This window comes from Manacus vitellinus, unplaced genomic scaffold, assembly GCF_001715985.3.
Source record: "Manacus vitellinus isolate BGI_N305 unplaced genomic scaffold, ASM171598v3 scaffold_0_pilon, whole genome shotgun sequence".
In the NCBI taxonomy this organism is placed as follows: domain Eukaryota; kingdom Metazoa; phylum Chordata; class Aves; order Passeriformes; family Pipridae; genus Manacus; species Manacus vitellinus.
The window spans coordinates 27,873,260-27,887,649 of NW_021938789.1; the positions used below are offsets into that span (position 1 = coordinate 27,873,260).

Sequence of the window (14,390 nt, forward strand, 5' to 3'; positions counted from 1 at the left end):
CCATTTTTGTTCAATCACATGTTGAAAGAGTGTAAGTAAACAGAGATCTTCTAAAGGCTTTCTTCTTAGTATTGCTGTGCTATGTGGATCAGTTAGAGGATTGGCAAGCTAGTAAAGGACTGGGATTTCTGTTCTTTTGCACATCTGAAGTTCTTATTTAACTCAGCTGACATTGAAATCAGTTCAGGGAAAATAAAAGGGATGAAAAAGGCATCATTAAGTATATCAAAGTTTAAACTTTTGTATAAGAAAAGAAAGAACATTCATTTTTCCTGCAATGAGGATATGCCAGAGGGTCGTCTTGCCACTCAGACAGACACTCAGGCTGGAGAAATGGGCTGACAGGAACCACACACAGTTCAGCAAAGAGAAAGGCAAAGTCCTGCACGTGGGGAGGAACAACCCCCTGCTCCAGAACACAGCTTTGTGGAGAAGACCTTGGGAGTCCTGGTGGACATGAAATTAATATGAGGCAGCAACATGACCTTGCAGCAAAGAAGGCATCAACAACATTCTGGGCTGCATCAGGAGTGTTGCCAGCAGGTCAGGAGAGGTGATCATTTACCTCTACTTAGCACTGGGGAGGTTACACCTGCACACACAGCTCTGTGTGCAGGCTGGGCTTTCTGGTACAGGAGACATAGACATACCAGAGAAAGCTCAGTGAAGGGCCATGTAGACAGTTAAGGGCTTGACACATCTCTCCTATGTGGAAAGCCTGAGAGAATTGAGACTGCTTAGGCTGGAGAAGAGAAAGCTCATCAGTGTGTACAGATACTAATGGGAGGGTGTAAAAAAGTCCACCTTTCAGTGGTGCCCAGCAAAGGGAAAGAGACAATGGACACAGGCTGAAACACAGGAAATTTGGTCTGAACAGTAGAAAAACTTTTTTTACTGTAAAAATGGTTGGATATTGCAACAGGCTGCCCAGGGAAGTTGCAGAGTCTCCTACAAAACCCAACTGGGCACATCCCTGAGCAACCTACTCTAGCTAATCCTGCTTTGAGCAGGGGGTGGGACTAGATGATTTCTAGAGGCCTTTCCAACCTTGAATAGTCTGTGACTCTTGTGATTTTCTAGTCTCAATCTTGTAAAATATGAAACCCTTTCCTAGCCAAAGTACTGACCTCCCTTGTTGGTTTTAACTCTAGAAGACTGGATCAGTGTCAAAGCTGGGGGTACTGACAGTTAAATGCATAGTTTTGAGGTTTTATATATCTGTAGGGTCTCCCAGGTAATATCTGGTGCAGTTGCCAAAGAAATGCTCAAATTTCTCCATTCATCTTTGTTAGTTTATAAAAAGGAAATGTACATCTGGAGTATAGTCTGCAGGTCATAAAACTGCACGAGATTGACACCTTCTGAACTAATCAGTTGGAAATGCATTTTTACAAGCCTCTCCACTAACATCAATCAGAGAAAGAATCTCATTTTCACCAGCCAAGATAGAGGGATATGCTGTTTGTTATTTTCCTGTGGAGTTTATCAGTAACTTGCCCAGGCGAGTGACGGATGGTTATGAATCTGGCTCCTTATAACTTGAGAAAACATTTTTCATTCTTTCTCTGTACTTATGTGGCTAGAACTATCTAGTACTGCTAAGTTGAGTAAAATTTCCCTTCTGAAATGGCTCTGCAAAATTATTGATGAATTTTGTTTGGCCTGAAAAATATGAGACTTAGCTCAACACTGGCTTGTCAGTTATATCACTCAAATATGACAGTGAAATTATAAAGAAAATAGAAACTCCTACAGGCAGCTAGGCAGTCATTATCAGTCTCAGAAGGCTATTTGTATTTTCTTGTTCTAGACTTAAGTCTATACACAGAAGACGTAATGACTACTTTATTGTTTTCTTCCTCAAAGGCTAAAGTCTAGCTGTAAAAATCTCAATTTTTACCTTTGCTGCAAAATGCACCAAATTGCAATGGAGCATGGTCTGTTAATAACATTGCTCATTTGGGGAGATTAATAAAACTACCAAAACTCTGCTCTTGTGAGACCCCACCTGGAGTACTGCATCCAGCTCTGGGATCTTCAGAGTAAGAAGGACATGGAATTGCTGGAGCAAGTCCAGCGGGGGGGCATGAAGATGATCATGGGGTGGCAGTACCTCTCCAATGAAAACTGAGCAAGTTGGGGTTGTTCAGCCTGGACAAGAGAAGGCTCCAAGGAGACCTTACAGCAGCCTTCCAGTACCTAAAGGAGGCTTCCAAGAGCTGGAGAGGGACTTTTGACATGGGGAGGTAGTGATGGGACAAGGAGGAATGGCTTTACACTGACAGAGGGTAGGTTTAGATTAGATATTAGAAAGAAATTCTTTACTGTGAGGGAGGTGAGGCACTGGAACAGGTTGCTCAGAGAAGCTGTGGACATGCCATCCCTGGAAGTGTTTAAGACCAGGTTGGATGGTGCTTTGAGTAACCTGGTATAGCAAAAGGGGGGTTGGAACTAGATGATCAATAAGGTCTGTTCCAACCCAAGTCTTTCTATGATTCTGTGATTAAATGAGAGGAGTAAAGACAGGATTCCCACGATGCATGTCTAAAAGATAAGATATATCTGTGGGAGTGTTTGCTTTTGAACGGAGTAAAACTGCTGGAAGGAAGAAAAATAGGGGGACAAAGTAAGTCCTGGGCACAACTTCTGCCAGTGTCAAGGGCAGATGGCAACCAAGGACCTACATAAATCACATTCTTGGTAAATAAGTTGATTATATATTTATGTAACAAAAATATCCAAGAAGTGAAATTCAGGGCCTACATAGGAAGAATATAGTTTTGGAGCTATGACTCTGGCCATCCCACCAGGACAGTCTGGATGACTGGCAAACTAAGGCAAGAGACTGGAAAGCACAGGAAACTGTTTTAACAAACCTCAGTTACCCTCATATTTTACAATTTTATTATTTTACAACAGGCTGTGGACTGTTGTAAAATGGACTCAATCACAGACACAAAAATGATTGCCTGTAGGAGCAGCTCATCAGAAAGGCCAAAAAAGCACAAGTAGCCCTTGCTTTATTACTAAACTGCGAGCAAGGACCTTGTTCAATGTTACTATTGCATAAGCATACCTACTTGTACTCAAATTCAGCTTTCCTGTTGGAGTGAAGAAGCCAAAAATCTAAAATATGCAACGCTAAATGAGTTGCCACTCCAGAAAGAAATCTTGGAGTCACTGTGGATAAGTCCTATGGATATATCAACCTAGCACTCACCAGCAACCACAGATGCAAACAAAAAGCTGAAGAATAATGGGAAGTGTTGAAGCACAAACCAGAGTACATGAGCATGCCACTGTATCACTCCTAGTTCAAGTAGATACTTTCTAAGATTTCCTTAGCTTGGGTTATCTTTGAACTTAGCAACTCTTCTGACATTCAAAATATTCTCTGGCAGTAATTTCCTACTTAATTAGCAGCCTATTAATATACAAAAGAAAGTATAAGTTCACATTTACCCTATTAAAGTGTTTTGTTAAGCAATTGCTATTATCCACTATAAGAGAGGAGGTCTTGGTTTAGGTAATCTTTAGGCTGAATTTGTACTACTCTGACAATGTTTAGCAGGAACAGGCTATCCTAAACTACGAAAGAAATAAAAAAATACAGTAGTACTAAGTATGCTTTGTTTTATTACAGTATTTATTTTCATTTCAGGAAAAAAAGAATATTAATGATCCCTTAAATCCTGCTTGTGGAAGCCTGTAACTACTCTTAATAATTGCACAGGAGTTAATAAAAAGCAAACTTTAACTAAGGAATCTGTTCAATGAAGACTCATCTAAACTAAAGAGTAAACAGCTTATTCTTCCTACAGTAATAACAGAGCATGACCCACTTCATTAAAGTATAATAATGACACATTTTTTTTTCCCAAGAAGCTAGACTTACTCCACCCACAGAGAGCTTTGACTTTCCCTCTCCTCACGAAGTCATTAGAAGTTTAATTCAGCCTAAGATCTGCTTATTGCACACACTTTCCTTTTGGGCTGCTAAAATGTAAAGAAAAATCCAGATCAATCACAGGGGAAAATAAAGAGCAAGCCTTAAAGAAAAAGGAAGTGATTTGCAAGGCTCTCAGAAATCTGTTTAAAAGGAAGATAAGTAATAACCATCCCGTCATATACCAACAGTTTCTAGAAGGGAAAATAATCTATGCCTTGATGCCATTAGGATTTCCTATGGAGAGTATTCCCACTGAGGTCCCTGGGATGCTCATGTTCACAGAGTTTGAACAATCAGTCCCAGAAAAAGCGAGACACTTTTATTAATGAACTGTACTCGTATTATATATGAAATGTATTTCATCCAGCGTAGGATAAAGTATAAACATTAACCACAGCATAATAAATAGGTAACAACTGAGATAACTTTAATTATAAAACCACTGAGCCTAGTAAGATGTAGATCACACTACCCGCAGTCAAGCTATAAATTCAGCATAAGTGCTGAGATAACCTAATCTCCCACAATAAACAAATACACCAGAAGAATCCCTATGCCATTCCCTGTAGCTGTCTGAAATTTTAATGGCTTGCCCGGAGATTAGTGGGCTGATTCCAGGTACTTTTGCAAAGGGAAGAAACACCTCTGTCTCCAGGTAGGTTTCAAAGAAAACTTTCTTTTCCCAGTTCTGTTAGGTATGTTTCCATTTTTAATTTGATTTAATAGTCACATTTTAACCCTTTTCCTCAGCCACAGTCAAAGACTGAAGTGAATATGCTCTGTATCAAAGCATATAAATTAGAGAAATGCCATGAACAAATACCATTATCATGGCAGGCCAACCATGGCAAAACAAGTGTTTGGCCAACCCCTTCCTCATGCATAGCTGCATAATGATATCTGTAAAGGAAATAATGAAAAAAACAAGAAAAAAAGCAACAAGATATCAGCATTAGCTTCCCCCCCCCAAATATTGTTCTTTTTTCTTGAACTTTAAGTCATCCTCTTAGATTATTCTGCTCCAATTCCTCATTCCTTTTCCCCCTTTCCTCACAAAAATCTATTATTATTTTCAGTCTGAAGTAGCAGCTTCTTTTCCCTTGTTTCATTTACAGCATTCCTGTTCACCTTGCCCCTCTTTCTCCTCCTTCCCCATTACCTCCTCTTGACTCTTTCCTTGGTATGTCACATCATTCTGTGATCTTAAACAATTACCGAATCTGTTTGAGTCTATTACTCAGCTTTCAATGTTTTTTCCCATTTTTTTCCCTACATGATCTTTTTTTTTTCCTCCAAGTTGTTTATGCTTCCACATAATTTCTCCTCTTCCTTGCTTTGTCTCTTTTCATGTTTGCAGGTTTCCCTTTCTTCCGTATCTCCATAATTCCCTGGCCCACAAGAACTTAATTCCCCAAACAGCACATCTCTGCACAGAATCTGTACCAGGCTCTTTAGGCCCCAAAATGTGCAAAACTGACTCAAAATATGTCATATGTAACAGACAAGGATTACAATTCAAAAGATGTGTACATCAATAAACAGGAGCACAGTTTTAACAGTGGTATTTATTTTCTTTAGGAAGTAAATGCTGCTGTTATTTATGATTTGTGATGTCTAAGATCCCAGCTGCAGTCAGGATATGAGAGCAAAGAGCCAACCAGCAATTGCAAAGGCATACGCAGTCTAAAACAGAAAGACAAAGTCACAGATGACTTTATCATCATCCAGAGGCCCTAATGGAGTTTTTATCTCTGCTCTGAATCTGAAGGTGTTAAGCAAAATGAACTGATGAGAAGGGGAAGAAAGACAGACAATAAAAGCATTATGCTGATCTAATATTTTACTGCATCCACATTTAATCTTGTTTTTGTGATTTTTTTTTTAATGTGATTCTGGAGTCATGCCAAAGTCACAGCCCCTCTAGCTTCGCTAACCTACAGCAATAATTGCAGATTGATTCCTTAAGTCAGCAGCCCTGCCTGCATCTCCCTGCAGATTGTTACCTGCCTCCTGAATGACAGACTGCGGAAAAGTAAGCCAAAAAAAAGACTCTCTGTGGGGTGGGCAACCAATTGTTTCCGGCAATAGTATCATAGGTCAAAATGTAAACTCCTGGTTCAGCCTTTTCTCTTGGGAAAATTTCCTTGTGAGGTCACTGAAACTATGAACTCCTTTCTTTTTTCCCCTCCACAACAGTTCACCGAGTTAAGACTATGTTTTATTCCAGTATAAAAGAACACTGCAGGGAAACTAAGGTGACGCCCAACTTTTTCTAAGTACATATCTCACCTGTCCTATGCAGCTTGTAAGGCTTTGCTGATATACCATATAAAAGCAGTGGATACTGCAGTGTATTCGTACAGGTACAGAAGCTGGTAAAACGTGCGTGTGGTTCTCACGGCAGTATTTTATCACCTGACTGTAAAATCTCTGTTCCTCAACATGTTCTCCCCACAGTTAAAGATCCAGTTGGTATATCTTACCTCCTTCATTGTCCTTACTGTCAGTGCAGAGAGTTTCCATGGCTACGTCACAACCTGCTCCCCTCCATCCTGGCTGGCAGACACAGTGCCAACCATTTTGGTCCAGCGTGCACCTCCCATTGCTGTTGCACAAGCCAGGGCAGCCCTCTGTTGAAACAGACAAAGAAGAACGATCACGAGTAATTTAAATATTGTTATAACATAAAAAGAAAAAAAATACGAACAAGGGACACTTACTGGGAACAGGCCTTAGGAACAGCACAAATACTGTAATTGCACATGGAGTGGAACAGCAACATTACCTGGGGAATGTAATTCTTAACAAAGTGGCATCTTTGATTGGCCTGACACTTGAGACACCACTTACCTGTACAAGCAGGAAATAAATGCACCAATCCTCTAAATACCTGCAGGCCAGACAAAATTAAGTTTGGTTTCTTTTTAATTTTTTTTTTTTGGCAAACTAACAAGAGATGAGTGCATAGTGCAAACACAGCTGTGTAAAATGGTACATTTTTCTGTGCTCATAGAGTAGATTATTATTTGCTCTATGCGGTTGTGGTTACTTACTGGCACAAACATTTAAGCTCCCTGTTACTATAAACAAATCCCTCCAAATTCTTAAGTAGAAAAATAGGTATGATTTTAGGCACATAATAAAAGAGAATGTTAACTTTATCTGGTCTCAGAGTTGCCGTGTATTCATGTGAAATTACAGTGCGTTAAATAATTGCACAAAGTATAGGCCAGTTTTAATGACTATACTTTATGCCAAAAGTACATTCCTTTTCACAGAATAAGCAAAGCCCAGGAAATAGTGAAGCAGCTTAGCATCTATTCTAACAAACATTAGGATTCAGGCTGCATACGGATGGGACAGGACCAACAGGATTTCCAACTAAATGTAATAGCTGTGCGTATTTGATTACTTAGGACGGACAAAATGAAATACCATAAGGACCACAATAAACATTGATAGACTGAACAAAAACACGGTAGTGACGTGCTTCAAGACAGATAGCAGAGAGTGATTTTTTGTGACAATCTCCCTAAGGCTTTTGTGCTGTTACCTTTATATCCTATCTTGTCTGCTTTTATGGCCAAGGAGGGAAAATTTGGGAAACAATTAACATAATTTAATATATCCAAAAATCGATAATTGTTTTCAGTCTAACATTGCATTAAAAACAGTATCTGTCACTTCCTAGTGATGAAATCTGGCATGCAGCCAACATGATCTATATGAGGATGACAACACTATAAATATGTAATTTTGGTGTTCCTTGTCTATGACTATGATAAGACACTGACAGAAGCAAGTACAGATGTGGTACTAAGTATCTTATGAGAAAGTGGCTACAAATCAGGTTTTTCTGGACACAACAATTTTCTGTAAACTTTTATCCAAAAGCCCTATGTAACTGGGTAGACAATTCTTCACTTTTTGAACAACTATCTTTGTGAACTAACTTACTGTTCCATTTTGGTTAACTTCAGTTGAGTGTAGAGCAGTCTTTCAGAAGTAATAGTCTACTTTTTTTCTTTTAAAGATTTTTGAATTTACTGACTCCTTTCAACCATGTAGCTCCAAATTACAAACATGCCCAGAAAAAAAGTTATAAAGGGTGCTTAACTCTTGTCAAATCACTCTCAGAAGGGAGAGAATCAGGAAAACAGGGATGCTACAGTTATGGATATTGTGCCATCATACCAGGCTGAAATTAATTTTGCTACTCTTCTTACTTTTTCAGACTGCAGTTGCTAATAGTATTTGTTAATGTACGGAGATCTATTTTTTTCTTAATATTCTTCTAATTGATTTATGGAAGACTTACATATATAATTGAAATACTGACAGAGCATTTTAGGAGTCAACTGGGTACACTCAAGACTTATTGTGTGAAAGCCTGGATATTGCCATCAATATTGCCATATTCTAGTGTAAAAAAACCCACAAGGAATAGAGAAAGATACTCAGGGAAAGAGGGGTAGGAATATTTTAAACATTTTTCTAAAACAATTTTTCACCGTAACTGAAGATACAAGAATCTTTGCTGTTTCATGTTAGGTTTTTGCATCCTTGAACCTCTTAACTGAAAATGTTGCACAGACTATAAAAGATTTTTCTAGACTCATAGAAAATACAAGTCATAATTTCCTATAGATTTTCTACATTCAGATAATCAAAAGCTTATTAGCCTTGGGTATTTTATTGATCTGTCTGTATACAAACACACACATCTCTATAATTAATCTGTTCTTTAGAACTAAAGGCACTTGTACTGTGACGAGTATTGCTTCGCTTTGTTTCCTAAATATTTAGGGTTTTAAAGGTAGAGGTCCAATGACAAAACTAACAACAACAACAAAAGCTCCAAACAGCAAATGAATACTATCTTCAGTTATTGGTTCAGATAAAATCTAATACATGTATACAGTTTGTATATAAATGTATAACTACTGATAAAGTGTTACCATATAAGAGAAGTAAAATTTTATTTTGAGATGAGTTGAAAGCCATATGAGTTATATATATAATCCATGGAATGTATGTAAGAGAAGATTCTTTTGCCCAGACTAGTATGGTTTTAACTATATATTTATATAAAAAAAAATATGCAAGTATAGGCATGTCATCAAAGAGCAAATATACAGTACCTTTCACTATCTTATCCAAATAGTGAGCTTGAGAATTAAAAAGAAAAAAAAAACAGACAGACATTTCAGAAGTGTCACATAAAACAAGAGTTGTTCAGAATTCACATGCAAATCAAGCAGGTGCACCTGACATGAGAGGTCTTACATTACAAACTGAAAATGTATTTCAAAGCTTTTAAAAATGCAAGAAATTCTCTTTTCAGCAAACATCATCATGATTTAATGAAACTATTTTAGAAACCAGGCCCGCAGAAGAAAAAGAGATGCTACCTCTCTGAGACTACATTTTTCTTCTGAATTCTCTTCACATGCTTTGATTTTTACATATAACAAAAACATAATTAAAGCTAGCTAAAAAATTCAATTTTCAACACAATGTAAGAGCAATTCCTTAGTTTATAAGCTTTAAACACTGACCATGCGGGAAGATCTTTGATTTGCAGGTCACGTATGACAGCACAACCATCACACTATCTTAATTCTCATTGGATTAACAGGATTTTTAGGAAGGTTTTTTTTTTCAGCTTCATTTCAGCCACAGTTATTCTTCTGAGCACACAAAGCAAGTACATAAAATAAGTCGGACTGTGTATAGAGGGTGGAAGAGGCTGTAGTGGGGTTAGTAGTGTGGTGATCCATTTCATTTGAAAAAAACAGGTAAAAATTAAACTTAGGTTTCAGAACTATAAATATAAATAACATGGTATATACAAGAATAGCAAGACTTTTTTTTTTCTGTAGGTTATGACAAATTTTCACAAAAAATTTGAGAGGCAGATGGATGAATGACATACAGAGCGTAAGACGGATTTCAAGCAGCAGGTCCTGCTTTTAATACATGAAGACACAGCACAGATGGGTTACATGTTCCCTCTTCACTTGCAGGAAACACACATAAACTGCAGTTGTGTTTAAGGGGTTAATGTCATACAGCAAAACCACATAGGACAGGTCCACCACAGGCTACCAAACCCAGCCATCAAACCCCACTCAGGTGATGGGATATTACAGACCACTGCACTTGGGACATGCCAATGCTGGATACAATCCCCTGTTTTTGCTGTGGACAAGGTCTCTCAACACAGCCCTCAGGGGTTCTCTTCACTTCAAAATGTGACCTTTTCTAAATCCCTGGTGGAGGATGGCCCCTGTCTGGCAGTTCTCTGTCACTCGTTAAGATTGCTTTGGATGGGTAAGAAAGGCATTTCCAACTATAGCCTTTCCTCCAGTTTGAATGAATGGGAAAAAGTTCCTCTTGAGTCCAAGCAGGGAGGTGATGAGAGACATATTATCACAGAAGCCACAGTCACTGCTATGACTAAGAGGTGGAAACTTTTTAGTCCCTTTCTCTTAAAGAAAGTGTCAGGTTTCCACTGCACAGCTTTTTTTTTTTTCCCTATAATGGTAAGGTTAATGTGAGACAAAGTAAGAAGATGAAAACATCAATTACAGAACACTTAGAGCAGCAGCAACAAACTAAGTAGCTTTTCACATTAACCACAAACAAAAAGAAAAGTGATACAGCTGCATTTCAGGGTGGATCAAATTCTTCTCTTACTCATCCAGGAAAATTCCCCTTGCTCCTACATTGCTTAAAACACGGTGTAGTATGCATGGAGGAAAAATCAAGCTTTATTTCATAAAATGGAAGCAATTAGGTCTGTCTGGGGAATGCATCTGTTCACCAGTAAAACATTAAATGCCTCTACAAATGTAGGGATAGATAACAAAACAGAACATTAAAAAAACTCCTAAGCAACTGAAAATAGTCCCTTCAATCCCACATGCCCCCACATGCTATTTCCATTCACAAATCCAATCTTCATTAAAAAAAAAAGTAAGAAAATGCTCTTTAAGATTTTTTGTATCCAGTAGTCTTATAAGAAGTCAGTTCCAGAACATGAAACTATAATGCTCAGAAAACAAGTTCTACCTTACAGCATCCTTTTACTCATGGTCACTTGACAGTAAGGACAGTTTTAGAAACTATTTTGGTTAATATGCAGCATTGTAGAAAAATCATAAAGCAGAAAATGAATGACCAAAAATAGCATAACTTTGCAGTGAAGTTTAACCAGCCATGCTGTCATCCTTGTCTTCACAGCACTACAACTGAAAGAGGAATGAACCTATGTGGAATTACAAAATTCAAGCCTTTTTCCCCTCTGTATAGAAAATTCCAGGTGGGATTTGGAGCACTTCAGTAGGATGAAGCATCTCAGCAGGTGCTCCTTGGCAAGACACTTACACATTTGGCACATATAGGTTATGTTATGTCCTTTAGAAGTCTAATTACAGATCAGGCAAAGTACCTACAAGGGTTTTCTTGCAGAGTTTAAGACTGTGCTATTTAAAATCTTGCTATTATTTCCAGGAGTAGAAGGACTTCATAATATAGCACCAAATAAAACAAAGAAAAACAAAAATGAAGATACAAAATTTGTATATTTTCTAGCCTAATCAAAATCCAAGAAGATCTAAGTGGCATTCAAAATTCATGCAACATAAAATATCAATGATGCTATCAATCTGTGTGGATATTTATATAAATATGCTGCAGATAAATCTATTCTATAAAAAACAGTCAAACAAATTCACATTTAACAAAGCATACTTCATAATCAGTCAAAACCCTGACTTTTTTTTTTAAATGTAATGTCTCCCATTAATTTCCTATCAGAGATGTCAATGTCTTCCTCATTCATATGCTACTTCCTCCAGGTATGACAGAACAGCCTAAGAATAAAAGTACATATTAAATCCATTTATTCCAATCAGCTCCTGTTTGAATCAGCATGAGTCACATACCCATTGATTTGATGTTCCTTAATTGATACTTATAACACTGCTTTATTCCGATTATTCTGTCATAAAGGATTATAACAGTGATATGCTTCTAAATGCTGTATGGCAAATTTATATCTCTCTTACTTTACATTATTATCCTCCATCAGACATCTTCACTTATCATAGTCTTTGTAACCTGTACGCTAGACTACAACATGGCACATATTTTTGTAGTGTATATATAGTCTCGTTACAGTTTCAACTCAACAGATCCACAAAAGTCATGAGTCACTTTGCTCCAAGAGCAGATTTGACCTCACAGTACCATCAGACATGAAGCAAAAATACAAATGAATGTGACCAAAGCCATATTGATCAAGGTCAGTCTAAATAAAAAACAACTTTTAAGGTTTTTTGCTTCCTACACCTTGAAAGTGAGAGTCAAACTCTTGCCTCCTCTCCACTATTACTGTCAGCTTTCTCCCTTCCTTACTGCATTACAGCCTCTTTGTCTAAAAGAAAACAGAAAGGAGAAATTAGGAAGAGAAAAGATGGCTGAAGGTGGGGAGAAAAAAAAGAAGAGATGATGAAGAAATACTTTTAGTATGCAACAACAATGTAGAATGCTGTTCTGCTCCTCTCAGAGCAAGCTCTGCTTTGTTTACTCTCCCCATCTCCCACAATTCATTATAGCAATTCCCATTCACTGGTGAACAGCTGCATAAGCATCTTTGCTGCTAACACAAACCCCATGCTCTCCAATACCCATTTTCTACAGGAACATGTGAACACCGTATCTTGCATCAGTCATTCTGAACTTCTACATAACCTTGCACCAAGTGTCATATAAGGAGATAGCAGGTTTCTCTTGAAATAAAAAATTCCTATAAGCAGACTATGATATGTTGGTACTATACTGTTTCCCTTAAGTTTTTATCTATTTGTTTAGAGTTAAAAAGCTTTAATATCTTCACTTATTAATTTTTAATTCAGGCAATGATTGATTTACGACTACCTGTGAAAGTTTTATACACTTATTCCTTTGTGAATGTACAGATCTAACAGTCCTCATTCAGTACTCCTTCTCTCACAAACGACAAGCTGCTGATGCCTTTGTAGCAGGCACACTATGCTAACCTAAACAAAGAAGCAACTGTTCTTGTATAGACTTTTCTGTCACCTTCCTTCCTAAGTAAAAATTATGTAGTATAATATCTTCATACTACTGGTATGAAGAGAATATATTCTTATCTCATTTTACCGGTGAGTAACTAAGGCAGAGAAAGAGAAAGCGAGAAGTCTCCATCCACTTGGATACAAACACCTATGATGCGATTTTCCAGAATACTTAGAATTATATAGGATATAATACGCAAACCAGTATTTTAGCAAGTCTTGTCCCCAGAAAGTGAATAACAGTCAGAGAACACTTCTTTAAAGTCTGCATTTGTGAACAACTAACAGAAAACACATGGTAGAATCAAGGGTGGAATCAAATTCTTCAAAATTATCCTTAACCAGGAGATCACCCTGTCTCTTGTTATGAACATTACTTCTTACTCCCTGTGCAGCCAAGCAGTAGCAGGGGTTGAGGCACACAGTTCATCAGTAGTTTCACAGACACTTGGCAACAGAAAACTCATTGTAAGCTTTAGGGAGAACGCAGTTTGTAAACAGGTTTTGGTGCTTGTTTAGGAGGAACTGAGTACAAAACTCAGAGTTGACAGCTCTGGTCTGACCTCTCTAATCTATTTAAGGTTCAGTCCATAGTGGTTTATTTCTCCTGACATGGCTAGCAGGTCATCCTTATTTTCTCTCATTTACACCCAGCCACAATTTAACTATCCTGACAATGAAAACGCCTTCTGAACATAAAACCCCAAATATCCCTCATAATATTTAAGCCCAGTATTTCTTATCCTATCCACAGCAGACTTAGGGAGTAGCATATTGATTTCTTTAGGCAACTGCTTTTACTCCTGAAGAGCGACTAAAAAAAAGCCAGGCATCCATATGCAAATTCTGAGGAGCTCCATGCCTCCACCAGAAAACTTAAGAGGAGTCCAGAATTCATAAAGTATTAAAACTACTGTTGTAGCCTGTCTTCAGAAAGGTTCACTCATGTCAAATTCACTACAAATTCAAATCCACTACAGTCTTCTCTTGAGTCTTTTCTGTCTGGCAAACTGCTTCCTATCTTGGATTTGTGCTGCTGATTACTCTTACTTAAGCACAGAACCCAGCATTTGTTGAATTGCACCTTATTTTTCTGCATAGTCTGTGCTATTTGTTAAAGTAATTTTAAATTCTTGTCCTGTCTTCCAAAGTGCTGGGGGGTGACAGGCTTTGGTATAATTTGCAAATGCAATTCCTTCTATTCATCACTGAACATTACTAAAAGCACATGTTCTACTGTAAGCAGCTCATGGTCGTCATCCATTCTCTGAGTTTTTAAGAACCTTGTCTTTGACATACCATATGTTCAGAGCATTGCTGCCAATAGAGAAGGATTA

The 14,390-nt window shown here is 37.8% G+C and overlaps 1 protein-coding gene across 8 annotated transcripts in view; it reads right to left on the reverse strand.

Moving 5' to 3' along the window:
• The window catches only part of TENM3 (teneurin transmembrane protein 3), a 381,689-nt gene that overhangs the window by 57,089 nt on the left and 310,210 nt on the right, over nt 1-14,390 (reverse strand). For all 8 annotated transcript variants that reach the window (XM_018070569.2, XM_018070609.2, XM_018070616.2 and 5 more), the window contains 3 exons: nt 9,091-9,117; nt 7,503-7,520; nt 6,433-6,579 (listed from right to left, as the gene is read on the reverse strand). In XM_018070569.2, the coding sequence (XP_017926058.1) occupies nt 6,433-6,579; nt 7,503-7,520; nt 9,091-9,117 (192 nt within the window). The remainder of the gene's footprint in view (nt 1-6,432; nt 6,580-7,502; nt 7,521-9,090; nt 9,118-14,390) is intronic.